The 25,898-nt window shown below is 40.9% G+C and overlaps 2 protein-coding genes across 6 annotated transcripts in view; one reads left to right on the top strand and one right to left on the bottom strand.

Annotated features, from left to right (window-relative positions):
* Positions 1-1,272: 1,272 nt before the first annotated feature.
* The window catches only part of ST13 (ST13, Hsp70 interacting protein), a 24,869-nt gene continuing 243 nt past the window's right edge, over positions 1,273-25,898 (bottom strand). The window contains exons 1-12 of one of the 3 annotated variants that reach the window (XM_027680165.1): positions 23,366-23,525; positions 18,774-18,831; positions 17,488-17,557; positions 17,312-17,382; positions 16,734-16,800; positions 16,074-16,158; positions 13,527-13,637; positions 12,097-12,199; positions 8,421-8,537; positions 7,681-7,744; positions 6,460-6,560; positions 1,273-3,042 (exon numbers count right to left, since the gene is read on the bottom strand). In XM_027680165.1, coding sequence (XP_027535966.1) covers positions 2,914-3,042; positions 6,460-6,560; positions 7,681-7,744; positions 8,421-8,537; positions 12,097-12,199; positions 13,527-13,637; positions 16,074-16,158; positions 16,734-16,800; positions 17,312-17,382; positions 17,488-17,557; positions 18,774-18,831; positions 23,366-23,475 — 1,086 coding nt within the window. In that variant the 5' untranslated portion in view covers positions 23,476-23,525 and the 3' untranslated portion in view covers positions 1,273-2,913. Of the gene's footprint in view, positions 3,043-6,459; positions 6,561-7,680; positions 7,745-8,420; positions 8,538-12,096; positions 12,200-13,526; positions 13,638-16,073; positions 16,159-16,733; positions 16,801-17,311; positions 17,383-17,487; positions 17,558-18,773; positions 18,832-22,932; positions 23,088-23,365; positions 23,526-25,898 lie in introns of those variants that run through there. The other 2 variants (XM_027680167.1, XM_027680166.1) reach the window with 2 other exon arrangements.
* The window catches only part of XPNPEP3 (X-prolyl aminopeptidase 3), a 17,563-nt gene continuing 15,841 nt past the window's right edge, over positions 24,177-25,898 (top strand). Inside the window, exons 1-2 of one of the 3 annotated variants that reach the window (XM_027680163.1) lie at positions 24,177-24,270; positions 25,735-25,851. In XM_027680163.1, coding sequence (XP_027535964.1) covers positions 24,183-24,270; positions 25,735-25,851 — 205 coding nt within the window. In that variant the 5' untranslated portion in view covers positions 24,177-24,182. Of the gene's footprint in view, positions 24,271-24,385; positions 24,482-24,534; positions 25,852-25,898 lie in introns of those variants that run through there. The other 2 variants (XM_027680164.1, XM_027680161.1) reach the window with 2 other exon arrangements.

The following is a 25,898-nucleotide window of genomic DNA, read 5'->3' as shown; positions in this document are numbered from 1 at the left end:
TAGAGGTCCCTGTGAACAACAGCTTGAATGAGACAACTGAGCTGACACCTATTTTCCCTTGGGGCAGCAGGTGACTGACAAGAGAACAGTCAAGTCACTTGGATTCACACACACAGTAACAAGGCTATGACCCTCTGCTCCCAGTCAGCTGCAGGTGTATCACTGTACTCCTTGGCAGGCCAGGTCACCTAATCCATGGCACAGGATCAGCCAAACAGTGCAGTACAGGAGTTGCTTCACAAGGCAGAAAGGCACACCTGAACTGGGGTCAGAACCTGGCAGCACCCCACCTCAGCTGACATCAATACCCACTTACAGCTTTGGGAGTCAAACTGCCAGCAGAGCTGATTATTATTACATTATTATTATTATTATTATTATTATTATTATTATTATTATTATTACAAGAACCACCCCTACTCTGTGCTGCAACAGAATAAAGAACCTGAAGGAGCTGCCAGTAAATACTGGAGCAAGCAATGAGAAAAACAACATCCTCATTTAGCTACTTACATCCCACATTTGGAACTTACCGTCTTTGCTCATCTCCTGTGCAGTTAGCTTTCTGTACCTGCACCTCTGTTCAAACAAGTTTAGCTGCTTGCATGCCCCATGGCAACTCAGGGAACTCAGGTGAGGTCCAGACAGCTCCTCAATTAATTTGCAGGTAACACTAAAACCAACAAAAGCTCACACACCAGAGAAGTCATAGGATGCATATTCCCAAAGAACAGGAATTCAGCTAAACTGCTAACGTCAACATCAAAATGAGGGAAAATGTTTTCTTTAACCAATCAACTCTGAAAAAGGGCAACTGATGCATAAGCACGCAGGTAGGACACATATATGACCATTTCTACTATCTAGGGATAACTTCCTACTTTTGACTATTAATAGGTAGACAGATACAAACAGCCAAGACAGAGTAACAGGAAAATGTAGGGAACAAATCTATATTCAAGATACTCTAATACTCTAATTTGTGCACAACACATAAACACCAGCCTGAATGAAGAAGTCAAGTTTCAGCCTATAGTGAGGGGTGACCTACTTTGCGTATCGCCTCTTGGGAACAGGAGATCAAGACTATGAACAAGAGCCAGGCACACAGCAACATGCAATTGTAATTTGAGTTCATTTGGTCATGAAGACAAGCCCTTAGGCACCTAGTTCCAATTTAAACCATAGCTTTATATACAGTTTAATTAAAGCACTTCCACATTTAATTTAAGCAAAATAGGTTTTATCAGAAAGTTAAACAAACCCAAAAAGTTGTATTTTTCAAAACCATACTTTATTTTTTAAATGCTAAGAGAAGTATTCAGAACTATATTTCTTAAGCAAAAAGATTCACATTTCATTCTCCAAGGTCATTAGTATGAGAAAAAGCATTTGGGGATTTACTTTTTTGCAACCATTGTTGAGTTCCTACACCAAACCAGATGTGTTTCAAAATGGTAACGTCAGTTATGGCTTAAGATACAGAATTACAAAGAAGTAATACAAACCTTGAGACTCAAGTGTTGAACAGGTAACTAGGGTCATTTTTTCCACAGAAAGATGTTTTAGCTAAGACAAACAGAAGCAACAACTTGTCTTTATTGGTAGACAAATCCACTGGACATCATCAGCACAGACACTGCTTCAAGGATACCCATGCTGTTAAACTGCAAGTGTTAAAGAATGTTCTGTCTGCTCCAATTAATTCACCTTTTCCTCCATATCCCATACCTAGAAACCATGGAGGTATGAAACCACAACAGCTTTTTGTTTTGGTTTTTTCTTTTGGGGTTTTGCTTTTTTTTTAAAGAAGAGGATACAAGACGGAAGACTACAGAATGCAGTGAAGAAAGAGTCATCACCTCTAAAGAGACAGCAGGACTTTGACCAAGACATTTTAATCAGTAAGCATTTAAGAACTCAAACAGACTCAGAACCCAGAGCTGCAATTTCGTTGAGAATTCTCCCCTTCACCGATTTATAACTCTGCATGTACATGTTCTGGATGGCTTGCATTCAGTGGGACAGAGGTAGTGATGGGAACAAGATTCCTTCCCTAAAGTTTCCAAATAGATGCAACCTGGTAAGCATGGCCCCAAGGAAGGGTGAGTGCAACCAGTGGAGGATCTGCCAACTGGGGAAGGACAGGAGCACATGCACAGGCAGTGAGCTGCTCTCCCAGACCCAGACTATAAATAAAATGTTACATAAAGGTGCTGGACAAGAATTGAACAAGTAACAAAACCTCTGTGGCCTCTGCAATACGTACGTCATGCCAGGCTGTGCAAAGGATAGGTTTGTACCTTTTCTGCACAGTTGTGGTGATCAAAAATGATACAATATTTGAAGTACTGCCAGAAGTTCCAGTGTGTAACTAGCTAGCATGATTATATTGATAATAGCTATATAAAGTCAGTCACCTATTTAAAAAAAGGAAAAAACCCCTGTATTTGCAGACAATTCCTTTATCCAGTTAATTCTTCAGACTTGTCCCACCTTTGCTACTTGTGACTAGGCCAACTTTTTTGTCCAAAGGGGATTAAGACACTTCAACTGTTAAAGTTCTTTCCTCTTTAGAAAAAAAAAAAAATTTGCATGTTTTTATCTTACACTCCTGAAATATTACAATTTCTCACAGAAGCATTCATTCAGAGGAAACTGTCTGTAACACTTATAATAAAAGCTGCAACTCTGGGACAAGAAGGGATGGTTGAAACTAGGTTATCTGAATACAATTTGGGTTTCTATAAACCAATAATTGAATAAAGTAAATGCTTGGGGCTAGAGAGCAGTTCTCCTTAGAACTTCCTCTTCTTAAAAACATCAGAGGTAAAGTGGTTTGTTTTATTGCAACACTGGTTAGCCAAATTCAATCCTTCCCATTCAGATATGATTTTTTAAGAACCAGGGATTTTATGGTTTACTGCCAAATTTGGCAGACAATTTACTGATGAGATTCATGACCTTGGGATTGTTCTGGTACTTGGACATATTTGCTGGGTTCTGCGCAACATCTTGGAATGCAACCATAACTTCTGGATCCTGCAGGACAAAAAGCGAAAAAAAAATTAGAGCATTTGTAAAACAAGTCTACAAAAGTTAGTGGTTACGTGGTTCCACATGAACCTAGTCTTGCTCAGCTTTTAACATGACAAGACTACGTTAGACTCTTGGCAGGAAGTCTGTAAAGAGAATCCAATGATACAGTGCATGTTGTTAAAGCTGTGTCAGTAAACACCAGAGTCATTACTGAACCGGTTACTCTAATAGCTCACTGTGTGAGAAGGGGAATAGGATAAGAGTTCTGTTTCTCCAGAACAGGAGCTATTAAACACAGCTACACCTACTGCATTATTTCTGTTCAGGCATCTTTCAAATGCATTTTGAAGAAGGAAGCAGCTCCATGTGTGTAGCATTCAAAACTGTTTAACAAGTCTGATCCTAAACAGCATTTGGTAGGTGTGGACTTGCCCTGAAATTACCCATGCACTTCAGGTATATTTTATACATGTTAGGAACCAAGAGTCTAGTCTTGGTTCCTAAACCAACTGGAGTATTTACAAGTGTGTTGTCTTCCTCACAAAAGATAATCTGCAAAGTCTATGAAAAATGGAATGCTGAAGTTCAGAACACAGAGACTAGACATATTTTCTCCATTTTACTGTATTCCCATGCAAGGAAAAAATGAAGGCTTTCCAACCTAAAACTTCTTGAATTCATTTCAAAATAGGGCATGTGATTATAAAGATCATGTCATGTTGTTAAATCTGATTTCACCTATATATGAATCTGGAACACAAAGCTGAGTAAGCTTAGTCACTGGTTTGCGTCAAAGCACACCTAAATGAATGTTAAATATCCAATTTTATGCTACATGTTTCATGGTCCTATAAATTCACAGCAAGCAAATGATTTTGTACTTGTGCAACTTGGAAGCTCTCAGCCTTAGATGGTGTTTATAAAAATGTTATACGCATCCAAGGTTTCACACTGATAAGCAATATTAGCAAAATAAAGTTTAAGACTGAGGATATCAACACTTCCATAGGGAAGTGTTTAGTATATAAGGTGGAATGGCAACCATTCTATAAATGACCCTAGGGAGACATTCAGATTTCTAATGTCCTAGTGTTTAGTTACAGAAGGATGAAAAATATTTCTAAGAAAAAAATTATCACTGGCCTTTTGTTTCCAACTTACACATTCTGGTGGAAGTCTGGGTCTAACATATAGCTACATGTCAAATAAGGAATCCATAGGTTCATCTTTCACATCACTCCTTATGAAAAGGACAACTATGTGACTCAAAACACAAATGTCATGTTGTGTCTATAGAAAGCAGTTGCACATGCAAGATAGGAAATTCTAGAGAATCCTCTAGACAGGCAAAACAGTAAAATAAGAGAAACACTAAAATTTCAGTCAGTTCTTCTGGAGACTAAAAAGGCTTAGGGGAAAATGAGCTAAAATTACATGCATTAAAAGTCACTGCAAACTGTCACAACTTACTGTCATTAAGAAGAGATGAAAAGAAATGCTAAAGAAGTTTTGCTGCTTTGAGTCTTTAGTGCTTAGAAGACTAATATCAGTGACAATAAAAAAAAAAAGGAAACATCATCTGCAGATCATCCAGTCCAGCCCTCCTACCAAGGCAGGGTCATCTAGTGCAGGTAAGATTATCTTTACGCCAATGGTGAGCAATAACTTCCCTAAACACGTCCATAAGCAGCCATACCTGGTTCTTTGGTTGCTTCTACAGATGATAAGATGAAGTTGACAGCATAACCAGTTTAATTTAGCTCGTGTTCAGGCACACACACTTGTCAGGTTTACTGAGATGTTAAAAGACTCAGGCATATTTCAGTGTTAACTCATAGAGAATAGTCTCAAAGATGATGAGATGATAGCAAGTCTAAAAAGACTGAGGTGATGGTCTTTACTCTCAGAATACTCCAGTTTTTGGCACTAACTCCTCACTATGAAAAGCCTCTACACACTATCAGTTAAAACAGCAATTTGGGAGTGACTTGTGTGATTCAGTATCTTCAGATTTTTTTGTAATACCTCAGATAACAGACATAATAGCTGCCAGATAACATTATCCACCAACACATTTCACAGTTGCACTGAGCAGAAGCCAAGCAGTAGAAACTATTGTCTTTTAAGACTAGAGCCTACACTGTCAATTCAGAGAAGACCAGAACACAGAGTTGGATATTTTAGGAAAAGGTGGCAGTGCTAAATAAATCATACTCAGATGTAAAGTTTGTACAGAGAGGTCAGCAAGAGACTCAAGGCTTTGCTGACAGGTTGTACATGTTAAAGCCTGCCTGCATTATCAGAAAACATTGTCTACACACATTCTTGCAACAGAGTCCTACCCTACGTTGGAGTATATAAATCAACATGCAATGGAGTCTTCTTAAAGGCATGTGGCAAGCACGTAAGATTTAGCTGCACCTTAAAACTCTGTTTTCAGCAACTCTAATTGCAAACTCCTGTATTACAGCATAAATTAGCCAGGTAAGGAACACAACTACAAGTCAAGGGCCTTCTCTGGATGGTTTGCATTCAAGTGAACATTGCTGACTGTGGCCACGTATGTAAAGGTGTGCCTCCCAACATAAGCAACCATTAAGGGAACCTATGAAATCACATGGAAAGTGATGATTTTTTTTTGTGATTCCAGGGCATTCTGAGTAAGATACCCTTGTGGTGCCTTTGTTTCAATGAGCTGAGAACAACATGTAACTCTAACCACAGCAATCCAGAAAAAGAAACAAGACTCTTTTATACTTGATCATATTAGCATGCAAATACAACTACATGACTCCAATTTTTCCTACCCCACCTGCCCTTAAAACTGATGTTGTCAGATACGTTCCATTTAATCTGCTGGAATACTTTTCTTGAGTAGAATTAGTCATGACATTGAGCAATTACTTAATTGAGCAATTAATCAAGCCTACTAGAGAAGTAAGCTTTATGAACATGAATTCAGAAAATGCCAAGATGCAGAACTATTCTGATACTACTTTGTCTCTCGAAAAAACCATACACTTAACCCCTTAAGAGAAAGGCAATCCTCATCTCAACATTACTGCAATATCTTATGTTACAGCAATAATTTTTTGTTTGGGCAGTGAACGGAAATGATCATTTGAGAGACTTTTTCTAAAGACACGACAAACTGTAAACAGCACATAGTGTTGCCTATCATAGACCAGGGTATGTGCGTGTGTGTGTGATCTTTAATTAAGCTCCCATTAGTTTGAAAAATAGCTAACATTGAATCTAGACAGTCTGGCGTCACATACACAAGGAAAGAATTTTACAACAGAAATAAGCAAGCCTTCCATTGCTTTCCAGAAGGTCACATCTTCTTCCCTCCCCTTAAGCTCATAAGTGCTTTTCTTCTCTCATTCAGAACATGTAGCTTTGATTTTACAAAATACTCACCTGCATGGCTGCAAGAACTTCTGGATCACTGAGAATCTCATTGAGACCTGGCATACCTGCCATTCCTGGCATACCTCCAGGCATAGCCCCAGGAAATCCACCTGAAAACCCAAGACAAGAAAAACGCACGATGAAAAACATTTAACTCATCTGTACAGGAAGCTCACTGAGACTAAGACATACTGTCCTTGCCACATCTCTAAAGCCATGTCTTCCATAATGCTACAGCTGGTCCACTGAATGGAAAGCAGGGTCTTCAACTTCTCTTTCTGTGAAGACCTACATCTTATTTCATCCATGTTTTTAACCCAATTGAATAGGAGGCTTGTAATGAGTACAGTTATTTTTCTGGTTAACTTAAATCAGGTGGGTCTAAAGCCCAGGAAAATAAGGAGTTTGAATGCCTGGGGTGAACCATTCAGGGCAAAGGCAGATCAGTAGTAGTATATCCCGGTACATTCCATATTTGGTGGGAACTTTAGGTTTGAAAAAATTATACCACCAAAGGAAAAAAAATGCACTCAATCCTTAATCAGCAGCTTCCCCAGCTGTGCTGAGCATGGTACATATCGTCTCTATCTGGCTGCTGATCCAACTGGAGCACACACATACCCTACCTCAACTACATCTCAATCTTCAAGAGCATTAGTACTTACTCTTGTTTCTCGCCAGTTCATTCTACCAAAAAATGAACATGGAAAGCCTGATTTTTGTGGAACTGTCAAGGACAACTTTTCTATAAGATAATCTGCACTACCTCCTTTAAGAAACTCTTCTGTTCAACAACAGCTTGCAACCAGCACAGATTTCCATAATATTCAATCCAAATTTTCAACTTTAAAACCATTGTTCTTAAGCAGAATAGGTCCAAGGCACCCTGGGTAATTTAGAAAACATTTTTATTCTAGATTTTTAACACATTATCAAGCAAACTCTACTTCTTTGTTTACCCAGACCTAAATCCTTTTATTCTGTTAACTATCAATTATTGATTTCTGTCTTCCCTCTACTTGCTACACAGCATCAATCTTCTTTAGGAGAAAGAATCCCATCCCTCTTCCTACTAGTGCTCCAAGAGTTATTAGTAGACAAGTTCTAAACTTCATAAAATATTTTTCTCTCTGTCTTGAGAACAAATGCTGTAAAAACTGTAGTTATAATACTCCATATGGAAACAAGAGCCACCTCTACCTCAAGTATTGGTGCTCAAAAATAAAATACCTGGGAAGCCACCTGGGAAGCCACCAAACTGAGCTCCTCCTGCCTGTCGTCTTGCTTCTTCCTCCTGCAGATGAAAGCACATCATTCCACACAAAACAATGGAACTGCAGCCTGTTTGCTACTGCTCAACTGGGTTTAGGAGAAAAAAAAAATAGCCAGGACTGTTTCAGGCAGGTAGGCTACCATGATAAACAAAGCACTTCACTATGTACAAAACCACTGACAAGAAATAGCTGTCTACTCTTCTTGATGTACGTTATTGCAGGTAAGTTATGCAGAATATGTTTTTACTGAATATGAACTGTATGATTTGTTTTAGTTCCCCAACTGTATTTTTAGAACTCCCACCTCCAGTGTATTAAAATATATCACTACAGCACAAAGAAAAACCAAGCAAACTGCATCAGGAATTGAGGAAAAGAAGCAGAGTATTATCCTGAATTTAAAACCTACCATTTTGAGATATGTAAGTGAAAACTATTCCGGAACAGTCTTACAATAACTGACTTTTTGAAATACAGGATTAGTAGAGATTCCAGAGACTGTTTTTGTCATAAGCAATAAAAACAGATGCAGTAAAATGCCCTCTTCTCCAGGCTTCATTATTGGTCAAGTAGTCGAGACAGAAACCAACTCTCTAAAATTTAAGACTTTAAATTTAATTTTTTTTCTCTGCAATTCATTATAACCAAAATAACACTCTCCAAATTACTAAGAAATATTAAAGCCTAAATATTCACCCTCTGTGCTTTCTCATGCTCTTCCCGTGCCTTCTTCACTCTCTCCATTCTTTCCTTGATTTCCTTTTCTTCACGCTTCCGCTCATATTTTCGTCGATGTTCTGCAATTTTCTGAGCCTGTAACAATAGAATACCAAAACTTCATATACATTTCTAGCATATCACACAATGTATTTCAATACAAAATACATGACCCCTGGTGGTCTAGTGGTTAGGATGCAGTGCTCTCACTGCCGCGGCCCGGGTTCGATTCCCGGTCAGGGATACTCCCCCGGGCAGATGGAGCTCGTCAGCCCTGTAAGGCCATCCATCTATGAGAAGGTCACTCTAAACAAACCTACGTCCTGAGGACCTCACTGCCATTGTCCAAGCTCGCTTGGCCCCGGCAGATGAACCTGAGGATTAAAGGGTGGGCTCAGTTCAGCGCATGCTGTGTCTCACCTAAAAAATCCATTGCACAGGCTTGAAAGGTAAAAGACCTTTCCCAAAATCTTCGCGAAGACTGGCCATACTATACGTGCAAGCTTTTTTGCTTTCACCAGAAAATTAAGATCTGATTTTACATCCTAAAAGCCTCTTTGGTTTAGGAGCCATTTGCTACTTTCTTCTCATGGCAATCAGTTATTCATCTCTACTCAGCCTTGACTGCATTCACCAGAACATGCACTCTAGTATACTTTTTTTGCAATAGTTTTGGGACTTGCACCATAGTTAGAACTTATCATTCCATGTCCCCTCATGCTTTTATGCTGAAATATTGATTTCTCCAGGGCTAAAACCAGCAAGTACCCTGGAAAAGGGCATAACGGAAAGTGTAATTCCCCCTGTGCACACACACTCTATAGATAATGTTATGCTGTTGCAGATGCCTCTACAGCACATAAGCAGACCAAAGAATTTCTCAACCAAACCAGGAAAGGGCTGGTGGGGAGGAAGTTTGCCTCCTATCACTAACTTTTTCTCAAGTGTATCAAATTTACAGCCCCAGCAAAAGAGAGGAGTTAGCAATGAATTCCCTAAGGCTCCTGAGTCAGGGCTCATTTAACAACTAACTGCAGCACTGCTTTCCTGAAAACAGAACGTATCCGTACAGATCACTGCAAAAAATGGTTTGTTATTTCACAAATTGTGTACAATGGTTGCTCTCCAACACTCCTGTAATAAAAAAACACACAGCAAAATCACACTGCAAGAACAGAGATACTACTATGACAATGGATACTCTCGTATTCTTTTAGAATACCCTTTAGAGGAAGAAATTATTTTATAAGTAGCAAAGCTTTGATATAATTTATTTTAGATGGGAGATACTCATTCAAGACCACATTATTCCTGAAGTATATCTGCCAGAGAAAGCACACTGCAGGCAGCAGGACTGACTGAGATTGAATGCAGTATGTGCTATCAGAACCTCATGTTACTGCCATTCAATGGCTCATTAAGAGAGAAGTGTCCTATTTGCTTTTTAATGAAGCATAAAGAGTTTCCAAAGTTTGGATTTTCATTATTTCAAAGTATTTATCAAAATGAACTAAATATTTTTAGAATTTGACTCAGACTTTTAGCTGAAAGTGCTACAAAGTAAAAAGTTCTAGGAAAGCTTGAAGCAAATAAATTAGGTGAACAAATCATCTTAACAATTTTGAAAATCACCCATGAAAAACTCATACATTTTTCCTTGAGCTACATACACAAATTCCCATGCAGTTGGCAACCACACATCAATGTATCACAGATACTCCGCTGTTTCTGTGCATCAGCTGATTAACCAGGAAACAGAAGGTTCCCCCTCAGCCAAGCATTAAGTATACCTTTTAAAAAAAAGAGTTGAGACCTAAGACTTAATTACATTAACCACAGATCAATAATCTCCAACACAGAAGACTAATAGGTTGTGAAATGGTTTCCATTGTCATTTTGCTGGAGACAGCATCTTCTACAAAGACAGGGTAGAAAAATGGAAAGCTTAAGTTATTAGACACAGGAATGTTTATGCATGTGGTGGGTTAAGCTTGGCTGGTTGCCAGATGCTCACTAAGCCGCTCCCTCACTCCCCCTCTTCAACAGGACAGTGAGAGAAAATAAGATGGAGAAGCTCCTGGCTTGAGATTATCTCAAGACAGAGAAGATCACTCATCCACTACCATCATGGGCAAAACAGAGTCAACATGGGGAAGCTTAATTTAATTTATTGCCAATTAAAAATAGTCAGACAATGAGAAACAAAGACAAAACTAAAACCACCTTCTTCACAAAGGTCAACTTTACTGCTTCATTCCCCCACTCTTTCACCTCCCCAACCTTGAACAGCACAGTGGGATGGGGGCTGTGGTCAGTTCACGACATTGCAGCTCTGCCACTTCTTTCTCCCCCCAGCTTTTGTCCAGCCTCAGCTTGTGGTCACCTCACAGGATTCTGCCCTCCACAAACTGCTCCAGTGTGGGTCCTCCCCACAGGGTCCTTAAACAACAGACTGTTCCAGCATGGGTCCCTCAGGAGCTACAGCTCATGCCAGAAAACCAGCTTCTGCGCAGGCTCCTCTCCCCAGGCTGCAGTTTCTGCCAGGAGCCTGCTCCAGAGTGGACTCTCCATGAGCTGCAGCTTCCTTCAGGGCCCATCTTCTTGTTCTGACATGGGATCCTCCATGGGCTGCAGGGATCCTCCATATGTGCTCCACTGTGGGCCTCCATGGGTCCAAGGGGGACAATCTACTTAACCATGGCCTTCTCCAAGGGCTGCAAGGGAATCTCTGATCCCATGCCTAGCACACCTCCCTCCCTTCTTCACTGATCTTGGTGTCTGTAGGGTTGCTTCTCTCATATTTTTCTTCTTTATTCCCCTCTCTCTCACAGCTGTTGTGCTGCATTTTTTAACCCCTTTCTTAAACATGTTATTACAGAAGCACCACCAGTATCACTGACTGGCTCAGCTTTGGCCAGTGGTGAGTCAGGTCAGGAACCAGCTGGAATTGGCTCAGTCTGATACAAGGGCAGCCTCATGTCTCTTCTTACAAGAGGCCAGCCCTGCAGTCTCCAACTTCCCATGTAAACCCAATACAACGCAACTGCTGCCATCTGTGGTCTGTCAACCACTTCAAAGGAACGGGCAGAAATAGATGAAAAAGAAAGCCTGCTATCAATAGTGTAACATTTGTTACACAGAAGTTCTTCCTTAGAAGAATGCTGGGGTCAGCCACACGAGAACAGCTGAAAATCAGTTGTGCAGAGCTGAGGCTGCCCTCATGGGGCAGACTAATGAAAGTACAAACCACAGCAAAATGCTTCCTTTGGAAAACGTGCTTAGGACAAAGCTTTGATCAATTCAGAAACATCTTGGGAAAAAAATCCATTATCAATGTTATCTTGCTCTTCTGAATGTTTTTAGTCTAGATTCTAAAATACCTGGCAAACTTCAACTGCTTCAGATTCTTCTGTTAAAATGTTAAAAAGAAACATATTTCATATTTCAGTTACGTTCCCAGTCTTACAGACTCAATTTCTCTACACAGCCATAAACAGCTGTGACTGAAGACAGAAGGATTTATAAACTCAGTTTCCAGTGTCAGATAACACACGAACACATTTCCACCAGGCAATGCATATTAGTGAAGAACATGAAGGCAGCAATGTCACTCAGAAAAATACAGGAGAGATCTCCAACATTCTTCCCCACTTACTCTTGGTTGCACCTCCTTCAGCATGGCACTAGCATCTTCATCATAATCCAGTTTGCAAGCTAATGCGAGATCATGAGCAGCCTCCTCCCAATGGCCAAGAAGTCTGGAATGCAGAAGACACCAACATTCAGAAGGAAAAAGCAAACTGAACACCTACAGCTCTTCAAAATATTTAATCATGCAGCATTCAGAATTTTTACCTAGAGTTACAAGGACTTATGGACATTTAATAATCATGGTGTTTCCTCTAAGCTGCACACTACAATACCATTAGTGGATTCTTGCTTGCTTGTTCAGACACTTAGAGTAACTTTTGTTTGAAGTAACAATAAGTAAAAAACCCTCTGTGAGCTGGTGTCTTTGTCTGCTATAAACAAGAAGGATCTAACAGGAAGAAGGTACCTAAACATGTGAAGCACACTAATAAAATATTCTGCACCATTAGGCACATGTTCAGTGTAAAACTAAACGTTCAGTGTTCTGTACAAGTCTATACCACTACTACCTCAAGTTTAAGTGAACCCTCTTTACTCAACACTCAAACTTCCTAGCTGCCTGGATGCACCATGTCTTAGTTGAAGAGGTCATACAAGCTCCTGTGCACACTTCTTTACTATTAATTTATACAAACTGCGGGTAATAAAAAATTTAAGCAAATGGTAGTATTACTAAATGGTCAAAGCACTTCTGCTCACAGATAGAGGTATTAATTCAAACTATGCTCCAGTCTTCTCACTCTTAGGCTCCACACTGTGTATTAAAACTGTAGACATTAACATACTACGCTTTGAACACTTTTTTTTGAAGTTCTATTAACATTTACTTCTTCCATTTTCATACCGACCATGAGAAGGGTCACCTTTTTTTTGACTTACTGTCATTAAAAAAAAAAAAAATCAAAAAAAAAACCAGTTGAACTATAGTTGGGGGAGATGCTTAAAGCCATTTTAAATAACTACACTGTTTGCTTAACACCACTCTCAATTGCAACAAATGGTTCCTTAATAAGTAGGCATTTCAATTTACTATTTAAAAGAGTTCTAGGATCTAAGGAATAAGGACAGCAAAGATGTCCAAGAATTATAGGTTAGTAAAAAAACCTGAACCAAGTGAAACCAAAAGACTTCCAAACAAATAAATAAAACACACAGCCCTAGATCTCATATTTCAGAAAAGCAGTAAGCTATTAGAAGATATGTTAAAACAGAGAGAGAGACAAAGAGACAGTGCCAGGACTGCTCATAAATTGCCATCAATAAATCACCATCGTCCTTTCTTTCCTCTAAGCCACATACTCAGCACAATGGTTTCTTGGCTCACAGTTACTGCTCTCAGGCAGTTCAGAGACACAGAGAAGGAGAGAATATATAAACAAAACTGTTCCCTCCAAGTAAGTAAAGACAGTATCAAGTACAGGTGCGGTTCATTACCTATGTGCTTTCCCCCTCCATTTGTAGGTCTGTGCTGAGTCAGGATTAATCTTGATGGCTCTGTCACAATCTCTAATGGCAGCATTTGGCTTCTGTAGTTTCACAAAAACACTGTAGGAACAAGAACATTTATTGCACATATTGAAATACCAAGTTACTAACTTAAGCTGGAAGTAATTTTGGATGACTAACAGGCAAGCTAGTGAAATAATGTATTTGAAGAGCTGAGTTAAAAAAAGATTTTGTAGCGCTAACGAAGTCACTAAAATTTAGTCTCACCCTCCCAGAATTGTAGGTGAATCATTAGCAAGAACTGAAAGCATTTGTTGTTCAGACTCAAGCCTGGTCAGCAAGAATAACTCTAGTGCAGAAGGAAAGGACACATAAATGCAAAGGACAGTTCAGCCCCACCGGTGTTTGAAGTCTATAGAAAATGGCAATTAGCAATTTGAACAAAACAACAGTAATATTCTGCATGCTGTATTATATAGTCTTTAACACAGTAACACAAAGAAAGCATGAAGAGTTATACAGGCTACAAGGATCAACAGCTCAAGTCATGAGGAGATGAGGCATCAAAACTAAAAGCAGCAAAACAAACACAAACCTAGCAAGCAGCCCCAATCCCTTGTCAGTTAAGTGTAATAACTGCAAATTTTAGAATATACAAGCATATCAGATTGACTATTAGAGTGGTACTTTAGGAGGTTCAGGCATTTCAAATTAAAAATCTCCGAAGGAAACACTAGAAAACATTCCTGAATTGACAAGAGTATTCAATATTCAACATACTCCAAGTCAGAACTTCTGTCCTTTTACATCTACTTGAAAACAGTTTATCAACAATTATAATGCCTATAAGTAACTTCATCATTAAGGCTTGTTATAAAGCAAACACCAAGTCACACATTGTCTTCCAGAAACAAATAGGTAGACAAAGTGTCTGTGTTCCAAAGCTACACTTCACCAGTGACAAATGTTCCAATGCTGCTGGCAGCACAAACCCCCCAGAATCAAAATCCAAGGGGTGAATTACTCATAGCACTTGGATCAGCAGGGCAAGTTTTACAATATCTTAATACATTGTTCATTTCTTTCTACAACAGACCAAATTGAGGTAACTTTTACATTTCCCCTAACATTCTTATTTTTCATTGCTAAACCCCAAGAAGATATAGTACTGTAAGAGATTTTAAAAACACCATTTTGATGGCAACAACGACAACAGTGTATTAAGGTACACAGGTGCTGTTACATGCAAAAAGTTTAATATGGAAAAGAAAAAACCAGCAGGGCAGATACCAGTTAAGGTGTACTAGAATGGAACAGTTAAAGGACACTAATTAATCTCATGAAAGTCACCAAAAGTTGAACATTTATTTGAATTATACTTTGCTATGAAAAAGACCTGGTAAACTATCAAATAATTCACAGTTAGTGGGTTTTTTGTGTAAAAAGAGAAAGAACCCCATACTTCTGCTTCTGCAACCCATACTTGCCCAGAATTAGATAGATAAAGATGTTTGTGCATTATGAAGTTAGGGTTACCACACAACAAATCTTACAGTTTCCAGTGCATCATCTGCAGTCTGGCAGATGTAATTAACAGTAAGGTGGATAGTGAATGGGTTGAGATATAGATGTGTCCTATTCAAACATAAGAGTGTTGAACAGAACCAGGTCTACTTCACAGTGAACAAATCCATTTAGCAGGTATGACAGGGAGAGAATTCACAGGATTCATAATTAAGTTTGCATTTAAACAGGATATCATTTCAATCATCATCTTAATCCCAGAATAAACTTCAGATTTTACAAATGTTTATTACCCAGCATTACTCTATCTCAACATACCAAAAACCATATTGTTGAGGAATACATTTGGTGCGGGCAGGTTGATGTGCAGCTGCAGGTTGAGCTCTGGGCGAAGAGACCTTTGCACAACAAAAGGCCCAGGGACCTGTGGCCCAGCCAAGTGACCGGACACTCAGAGACACTGCAGGAGCTGAGGACTCCAGGTCTTCCAACACTTAAGGCTGTGAGGGCATAAAAACCCAGGGCTTCCGTTGTTCAGGGTCCCTCCTTGGAGGGAGCTGTTATTTTGTTATTGCACCATGATTAAATTATTTTAAGGATCCAGTTGTCTGAGCCTCTGCTATGGGAAACCCAGGGTCAAGCCAGCAAGGACACCCGGACTGACTGAGTGTGGGGTCTGTAGCTACAAAGGGGCTTCAGGCCCAGGGCAGGTGGTGTGAGTGTGACTGCTAAAATGGCTCCTGGAAGGTCAGACAGGAAAGTTTCCTTAACAATATTACCACAGCGCATTTTGGAACACCATTCTGTATTTACTCTATTATCAAGATCCTTTATATGGCTGCTTCAGCAAATCTGGTGAATCACATATAAGGAAAAAATGCATGAAATGAGCTCTTCTCTTTGTCTCATGTGATTTAAGTTTACATAGATCCTCAAGTTGCCATTATATTTAGACACCTTAAGGGAAATAACAGAACAGGCAGAAACATACATCAGCAGTTTATGACTCACCTTGCCCTCTTGGCATACAAGATGGCCAAACAAGGATTCAGCTTGATAGCATCTGTGAACAAGTCAACAGCCTTCTGAAGTTCACCTAAATATAAGTACCAGTGAAGTTTCAATCATTATGCAATGAAATTACATCCAAATTCCCAAGCCTGCCTTACAGGGTGTTAAGTCCCTAGGCATTTCTTAGACAGAAAATTATCAACAAAGGAAAATCAATTTCTCCCTCTTGTTATGGTACTGACATACAAACTCCAAAATTAATGCTGGATGAGAAGAGAGACTTTTCCCAATTAAATTGGTACATTTAACTTTGAATGTAATCAATTAGGTTGTCACATCTTTATTATACAGCTTTTCGCTGCATTAAGACAAGCCACTAGAGACACTAATCATAGTATGCAGGGAAGTACTATAATGATCAATTTGTCATTAAGATGCTGCAGTGCCTCATTCCCCTCTCCTGCCTTCCCCAAAACTATAATGACATTGGGAAGGCAGTACTTAAAGAAGCTTTCATATTCTGGATAATTTTGAATAGCAAACAAGCAGTGGGTTTTCTCTTCCTTGGAAGCATTCAAAATGGTTCAAGACATTTACTTTTCTTTTAAAGGAGAATGAAACCTAATGTCTTTGAATATGTACTAAAAAACAATTTATCACCTTCGCTTAGAGCATTTATTGCTTCAATCTTCTTTTCATTAGCTTGATCCGCCATCTCTTCAGTTACCTAACAAAATAAAATGAAAAATATACAAAATCCAAAAGATTCCAGGCCAGAATTACCATGCTAAGACAGCACCAAAGGAAAGAGCTTCAGTTTTCCAATTCCTGAATATTTACTTTAATTTGCATTGAAATCATAGTTCAAAAAAAGCCACAGAAACCTTTATTTTCAGCTTGAAGACATCATCCAATAATATTTTTGGCTACAAAATGATCGAAAGCTAATTTTAATAATGGCAGAATTCTACATATCTAGTTCTCATGGGTGTTTTGATAAGGTTCTTTGTTGTTTTCTGACCTGATCTTCCTTGTGGAACTTTTTGATTGACTCTAATCTTGAATAAGAAAAACTGTGACTTTAAGCTAGTAAGTTTTCTGTTTAGAAGAAAAAGAGACAAAGCAACAGCTGGCTGCACAGATAATACAGTACTCATCCCCCCTCAGCTGCTATCCTTGATTAAATGCAAAACCTCTCCCTATCTTTCCTCCTGCCACACTGAAAATATTGTGCTTACCTCCACATTTTCATCCCCCATTTCTTGAGGGTCATCGTTGTCTGGTTCAATCACTCCCTCATTGTCAATTTCTGAAGGAAAAACAAAACACACAACTAAGCACCATCTAAAGAGAGAAGATTTTCAGAATAATTTTCACATTGGCAAAATGCAATAAAGTAATCTATTTTCCCCACCTAAGTCACTCTCTTCACTTTCTGGTTCTGGTGATTTAACCGGCTCCTCTGGCTGTTCTTCTGCTTTGCCCTGAGAGAGAAATATATTTGTAAGTACACATTATTTCTGACTGATATTCTATTTCCACTTTCATAAATAACAATGTATTAGAAAAATCAGATCACTCTACAGCTGAACCATTTTATTTTTAAGATACTAATCTCCTTTTTTCCTGCTCTCAGATTAAGTCTATCATGTATGCAAATATTTCACAGCCCAAATCTGGACTCACAAACTTCTGTAATTGGTAAAGCTTGTCCTTCAAATTATGTGATTCAATAATCAAAACCAAATAATCAAAATAACACCTAATTCAGTACCAGTTTTGCAATGATTACTAATCAACCTCTCCAACCTTCCTGCCTTCCCTCACACATTCTCCAGATCAAAAAATCTCGCCATCTAATACTATTAAGCTAAGGTCCTTTAGCAAGGAGCTGATGACAATGATTTAAATATTGTTTCCAATATTTGCCAAGGTCAGAGATTGTTGCCACTTACACATACTTAAAATGTTTTTTCAAAAATTTTCAAAGGTTTTACCAACTTCTAACTAAAGTTCATCTGAAACCCATAACAGCACATTCTGCTTTATCACAGACATAAGCTGCTTGTCTTCAGTGTCACAGACTACACTCAGTACATACACACAATCCCTCCATATAGCTCAAACCAGCCAGTAATTCCAGCATCCACGGTGTTGTTAAATTAAAAAAAAAATTCATTTTTCCAAAAGAATTTCATGCTTGAAAAAATCCTGATATAAATATCTACAAGGCAAATTTATTATCTCCCTTAAAATAAACAAATTCCAATGAAAATCTCTTCCACAATACTATGTTAAAAATTTGATAGTTCAACCGTTCACTTCATTACTTATCATGCTCATTAATATTTCTTCTCATGAAAAGATTATAATTTAATCCACTAATGACTAGAGAAGAGGTTTATAAACAGACAGTGAGAACATAAAAAAAGAAATCAAGACTCTGTTTGGCATTTGCATTGCAGAGAACATCAGGCATTCAGGATTAGGGAAATGGAGCATGATAACACTTGAAATAAACTAGGAAGCCATCTGTAACAAGTCATCTACAACACACAATGGGCAGGCTTCAGACTGAATTGTCACACTCACCCACCCTATCTGAGTGAAAATTGACAACAATTTTTCCCCTTCTGCTGCTCAGTAATTTCTGCAGCATCCAAATATTAATTTTCAGTGATAAATTTTTTTGTATCTCACCTTACTTGTCTCCTCTGTGGAGGCATTGGCTGGAGCAGGTGGAATTGTGCCTCCCATACTTTTCAGTAAAATAGAGAAAAGAAAAAACAAAACAGTAAGATTATCAGAATAATGTCATGTATTTTATTGAGTCAAATCCTGATAATCTCAGCTTTCTGTTGTAACACAAAACATGATGATCCAACTCATTTTTAAAACAGCAAACTGTGCACACATCCCCCATGCTTTCCTCAGTGCAGTACAAAGCACACTGTCTGTTGTACAACTCCACTGAGACCTGGACTCACGAACATCACCCTTCACCCACTCACTCACCCCTTCTCACCAGGAAAAGCTGCCTCCTTGGCTTAAATGGATTTTCTCCTTTAAATGTAATTTATGTTTGAATCAAAATAAATATTATGATTATAGATATTACTAAAATTAGAATTATTTTTGGAACAGAGGTCAAACAAGTAAAGAGAATGAGTCAAAATGCTTATGCAATTAAAAAAAATTGCTGCCTAGGAAAAAAAATCATTTCTCTTATGTATTGCAATATTCATGCCTTCCCTCCACTACAATCAAGGAGCATTCTTTGTAGAGACGGCCTTCTGTCAATACAGAATAAACTTCACATGATATCGATCTTGGTTAGCAGCCAGGAGTAAGCACAGGTTGAATTCTCCAGCTGTTTCATAGAACATCTAATCATACCCAATGGCAGCATGCCACAAGGAGTAACATTCCCATCCATCCTCTGCCCTGCATTCCCATCTACTGACGGTTTTCAATAAAAATGTTTCTATTAACTCAGTGGGCACAACCAGCTCCTTGGGGTCCCACACAACTGGTTTGATGGGATGCAGGGCAGAGGAGAAGGACGTGGGCAAACAGGGGTGGACAGGAGGAACTGGAAGGGTGCAGGACTATCTGCTTTCAGGAATTAGTGCAACATAAAACTATATCCTAAGGATAAGAAGTTATAACTTCTGAAGTCAGGCTACTGCAGTCCAATTCTTCCCTCTTTCCTCCCTCCTGTCAGCAGCACCATCTCACAGCCAGGCCCCAAACTGGCTGAAAACAAACCTGGATGAGGCGAGACATTACCAGGACAGGGATGTATTGGGGGAGAAAGGGTAGAAGAATGAAGAGGAGACAACAGGATTGACAGGTCCTGGCACAAGGGCCTGCAGCAAAAGGCAAGCAAACAGCACTAAACTACTCCTTGTTTACACAGAAAAACAAGGGACAAACCCCAGCATGTGGTGAAGCTATTGCAAAAATCTAGATGGGTCCCTGGAATGTTGACATTACTTAATCTAAGTTATACTGCAAGGACTAAACAACTGCAGTCTGAGAAATCATTACAGAGCTAGGCAGAACACACAGAACACGTAGTAACCATTCCTCCTAAATTTTTACCCTTGTAGGCTGACAATAGAACACATAACTCTACTAGTCTGTAAAAACCAAAGAGACTTCTTCAAGACTACAGGAACCATCTAGTGAAGCCTTGGAACTTTTTTTCTGCACAAAGAAAACTACAAATTATGAAGCATTTTAGCAGTGCTAATAGCTAATATCCATGGTAACAGCTTGTTTTAAGTCCGGCATCTTGAATCACCTCAAGACCAAAACAATTTAAGTATCCTCTGTCTTCTTCACATTCCCCCCCAACCTATCCAAGCTTGGAACAGTTTTGAGATCAGTTTAACTAATATACATGCACATTTTATAATATGCTATTTTATCAACTTCCAAGGCTTAACGGTTTCACTCAGTCCTTGAAAATGCTTTTGCTATCCCGTTATTCTCTATTTAAACTAGTTACAATTCCAGAGCAATTCAAAAGCAAATTACTCTAAAATCCCTCAACTCAGTATTTGATTACAATGATTAAACGCACAGCAAGGATATCTGCAAAGTTTGCAATGTATTTAACCTCAACAGTATAGGGACACACAAGATACTCTCAGAGGAAAAGCCAGGTACTGAGCTGTATAAAAGAAACACACACACAAACAGATTCTGAATTAAACCTTTGTTTAATTAAAAAAACCATAAAACATAATAAACTAAAACAGAGTTGTGCAATGCCAGTAACAACTCCTGGGAGTTGTCAGGACTCCACTGCAACAATGACTGCATTCTTCCACTCATCACAGCCTCAAGAAGTGTGGTGTTTATGACTTGCTGGAAGAACTGCAACTGTTATTTCTGCATCCACTTTTATCACTGACAGCAAAATTACCTTTAGAGAAAAACTGGATTACCATGAAATCGAAAGGGTCAAAGTCTATTTGGCCAAAACAACAACAACAACAAAAGGCAAAAAGCCCTGTTCATCAATTAGGGATTCTGTGCTTTACTTCTAAGGACTGTTATTGTTTCTTTGTTCAATTGTAGGGTTTTGAAACATGTTTCCTTTAATGACTCATTTCATAATAATTCAAGTAAAACATTTGTATTTTTATGTAATTATGAAAAAGTGAGCATGACTAAAAGGGATGTCAAAACACTTTCCAAACATACTCACACACTACTGTATGCTTTCTCTGTGAAGAGCATCCATACAGAAATTAAATACAACAGCAAGACAGAATAAAGGTTAGAAGACAACAAGTGCTTGAAAACAGGTAAGACTTAAGGTTTCTGATGCAATATTAACAGCTAGTCAGAAATAAAGTATCTCCTTCTGGCTTTCTGAGCAGCTAGCATAATCTAAGTTAGAATCATTAAGTTTAAGAAAAAAAAATCAAAGCAATTAGCAGCATTTTAGTTGAAAATTCAGTGGGGGATATAAGAGTTATTGAACTTATTTCCACCTGAAGCCAGGCCATGCTGTTTCAAGCAGTTTCCAAAGAAGAAGGGCCTATAAATGCACTTAATAGTCCTACTGCAAGCAGCACTATTATGGAAAAGCAGAGGGAAACCCACCAGACTTCCAGAGAGTTTTACGTGAAAAGTGATCTGGGTACCACTACCATCTACCAAGTGTATAACTTAGGCAAATATTTAGCTCAAATACCTGAGGAAAACCAGAAAACTTCAGAGAGCTGTAGAAGGTTCTACTCTGGAGTATTTTTCTACTTCTGAGATAAAGACATCCAGTGAAGATTTTACATGAAAATACACTCCACAGCTCTAAAACCTGATTTTTATACTTATAAGAAAAGCACCGAGCATAACTCTAAAAATTAATCTCGAAAATAGAGCCCTCCCCATTAATATGGAGAAAGGGAATGGAAAGGTGACCATCTAACTAACGCTTTCTTTGGCCAAAAGAAGTTAGTGTTCTTCCTCTCTCTCTCTCTCAAAATACTCTGTCCGCACCTTCAGAATTAGGCAACAGAAGTAATGGAGGAAACCTAGGGTGAAGTCTTTTACGCAGCAGCAAAAGGAACTAAAAAACCTTCAGCAGGATAAGACAGACATCCATCTCCTTCCCACATGTAGGTGCAGCTACTATCAGTACTGCAAAGCCAAGTTAAGTTAAATAGGAGTGGTTTTACAACCACATTAGTATTCAGATGCATAAAAAAGTTTAAGCATCGCTGTAAAAAACCACTAATAAATAGTTCATTGTAGACATTTTCATTACAGGACATATTGTAAAATGCCAGTATTAACTTTTTAATAAATATATATATATATGCACACAAAGCCCTGCTGGTTTTTCAACTAATTACAAATACTATACAGCAGGAAGTACAGTTAAAATACCTTCAAACTAAAACAAATTTTCTAAAACAAATCCCAGTTTGTCACTAGATAAAAATCTTTTTATCTCCTGTTGCATAAAGTGTGCACCTGCAAGAACTTCCTTCACTTTTTAAAGTTCTTTAGAGTAGCAGCCATAAAAGCCAAGCAGAGGTACTATAGCTAAACACAGGGGCCCTGTGGGTTCTATACCAGCAGCAAAGGACCTCAGCCCTTCCAACCTGGTGTTTCTGGGCACTCAGGGTGGAACCCAAACATGATTTTTAATTGAGAAGCATCTGCTACGACAGGCCCCGGGCAGCATAAACAGCAGATGTCTGAAGAGGCTCATGGGGAGCACAGACTTCGACTACTTTATACGTGGAACTTCAAGGAGCAAAACAGGCTTTGGACAGGAACCGTAGCTGTCAGGTATTTTATGCTTTTGGGTACCAGGGTGTAAATTAACGCCACCCACCTCCCCACAAACTCGGCTTCTTTTTAAGACAGGCTAGCCAACTCTGCTGCGTAATGCGAGAATTAGCTCTGTAAGTATTACTCTCGGGCTTTCCAGCCTGGAAAGCTGAGACACTGAGATGGCCGGGGGGCAGGCTTTTTGCAACAGGAAAAGCCGGCGTTAACGAAACAAAACAAACAAAAAAAATAACAAGACTTTTTAAGGCGCCAGTGGTACCCCCGGCGGGCTGGGCGGGGCCGAGGAGGCCGCAGGGCCGGGCTGGACCCTCGGAGGCGACACCGCACGCCCCCGAACCCGGCCACACGGCGGGGCCGCGCCTGCACGCGCTGAGGGGACACGCCCCCCTCCCCTCACACCGCGTCCCGCGCCACAACACCCTTCCCCCCGCTCCTCCTCCCCTCACGGCCGCCTCCCGCCACGGCCCGGCACCGACCTCTCCACCCACTCGCGGAGGAAGGAGAGTTCCGGGGTGTGCAGCAGCCCCGGGTTCTGCTTGCACAGCCGGACGAAGGCCCGGAGCTCGCTCAACTTGCGCGCGTCCATGGCGGAGCGGCGGCAGCAGCAGCACCAGCAGCGGCCCAGGCGCGCTCGCTGCCCCGCCCCCCCCCCCCGCCGCGGAACCTTCCAGCCCGCCCCGCCCCTCGAGGCCCTGCCTATCACAAGGCCTGGCCCCGCCCACCCATGCACCGGCCCCGCCCATCCATGCGCCGACCCCGCCCATCCATGCGCCGGCCTCGCCCACCCATGCACCGGCCTCGCCCACCCATGCGCCGGCCCCGCCCATCCACGCGCCGGCCCCGCCCATCCACGCGCCGGCCCCGCCCATCCATGCGCCGGCCCTGCCCAATACAGGAAATGCCACGCCCTCTCCAGGCATTGCCCTCCACATTGCCGCGCCCACAGCCCCGCGTGGCGCCATGGAAGCTTCCAGCGCGCCACGCCCCCCCGGCCCCGCCCCCCCTCGCCGGGCCCCGCCCGTCTCGCCGGGCCTCCCCCGCCCTCCGCGGCGAGGCGGCAGGAATTTTCTGAAGGCGGCGGCGGCGACGGCGTTCAGCTCTGTTCTCTACTTAGTGTTGCTGCCCGCCCGCTCGCTCTCCCCCGACCCCACTGCCGCGCCGTGGCCCGTGTTCCCCCTCATGGTCGGGCAGGCGGCCTCCGCGGGCGCCTAAAGCCGGCGCGGCGCCGCTCATTGGCGGCAGGCGGGCGGCGCGCGGCGATGGTGTCAGCGCGCATGGCGGGGAGGTCCCGCCATGCGCCCTGTGCCCTGTGCCCCGGCCATGTCGCGCCTGCGGGGCCCGGCGCTCGCCGTGGCGCTGAGGGGCTGGCGCGGCGCCGCAGGTCAGACACCCCTCCTACCCCGCACCGCCGCACCCGCGCCCCCAGGCCCTGATCCCGTTCCCAGGGCTCCGCTAGCGACACCTAGTTATCGCTGCTCAAAGCCCCGCGTTCGCTCTCCGGTCCGCTGTCGGTGCTGCCTTCAAAACGTTGCTCTGTTTAATGCCCGCTGTGTCCTCTCGTCTCGTTGCGAGCTGCCCTGTTTGACTGCTGTGTACGTGGAGGGAAACAGTGGAGACACTTGTTTTAAACTGAACTGCCCAAAAAGCTGCAGTTGTATTTCACCGCCTGGGTCTCCAGTCAGGCATGACATAGTGAGCGCTTCGTGTTTTGACAATTGGTTGTCGTGCATAAGTGATCTTCATGAGTGGCTTCGTGAGCCAGTCATGCTCGCTCCCCCTGTGAATCCACTGTCTGTATGTTTTGCTGTAATCCCCTGAGTCTCGGCTCCCTCAAGGGCAGCTGGTTTGTTTGTCTTATCCTTGCTTATGCTAGTGAAAAGTTAATTACTGTGTGTTCTAAGAATCCAGTGCCATGCTATAGCAACTCAAATTGATTTTGTAGTAGGTGCATGGTAAGTGACAACCCGTTTTCAAGACACCAGGTAGACGTTTACCCTCTGATTATCTTCTCCTTCCACGTGTCTTGATGATTTGTACCTAGGCACAAGCAGTTTTTCAGCTGCAAAAGGCTGTGGCTGAGAATTCTAAAGTTGGTAAAGTTTCTGACAACTCATGTTTCATTTTAGCTTTTGTCTTACCATGCCCACTCCCAGCTCCCAGATGTATGCTTATGCTTGTAATTTGCTTTAAAACTTGACTGCTTTGACTGTGTGTGGATTTGGAGGTGGGATACATAACTATTCAATTTGGCTAATGCTACTGTCCAGTAAGTTGAATACATAAATAGGGACTCTGGAGTATCTTTCATACAGGAAAAAAAAATCACATTGCTGTATAAACCTGTGTTATTTGATGATTTCTTTGCTGTGTTATTAGTAAAAAACAGAACTGGAAAGGCCTTGGAAAATGTATAGTTTTTCAAGGTGAGGGATATTTTTTGAAGACATAGTCAAGAAGAGACAATATACAGGTGTTGTGCTTGGAGCCCTGTGGTGTTTGAGGGAAGCAAGGGAGGGAGAGCATCAAGTACCTCCTGAACACCAAGTGTATGAATTGGGATGTGCAAACCAACAGAGCTTCCTGGGTTTTCTTGCTGAATTGTTGGGTTTAGCATACGTTCGTTTCTTTCAATCTGTTTTATGAGTATTTGATCACTAGTTGAGTTGTGTGCACATTGTTTCATAAACTATGGTGGCACACAACAGATCGAGAAGCTAAGCAGGGATATTTATGCCATGTAAGTGAATGAATGCTCCTAAAAGTCTGAAGACTGTAGTAGTATTCAGCAATTTTCTAACTGGAAGGGTTTTTCTCACCTTGACGTGGTGCATTTCTTTTCCTCCAGTTTGCAAGTCATGTGCTCTCCGAAGATTTTCCATCCAGCCTGCCCAGCAGAAGAAGATTCCAAACCGGTATTTGGGCCAGCCCAGCCCTATCACACACCCACATCTGCTCAAGCCAGGTAAGGTTTGGGCACTGTGTGAGCGGATTATTGGTATTCATTCTTGT

Source organism: Neopelma chrysocephalum, unplaced genomic scaffold, assembly GCF_003984885.1.
Source record: "Neopelma chrysocephalum unplaced genomic scaffold, ASM398488v2 Primary Assembly neopelma1_59, whole genome shotgun sequence".
Lineage (NCBI taxonomy): Eukaryota > Metazoa > Chordata > Aves > Passeriformes > Pipridae > Neopelma > Neopelma chrysocephalum.
The sequence above is the reverse complement of the archived record's forward strand: the minus strand, read 5'-3'. Positions and strand labels throughout refer to the sequence as shown.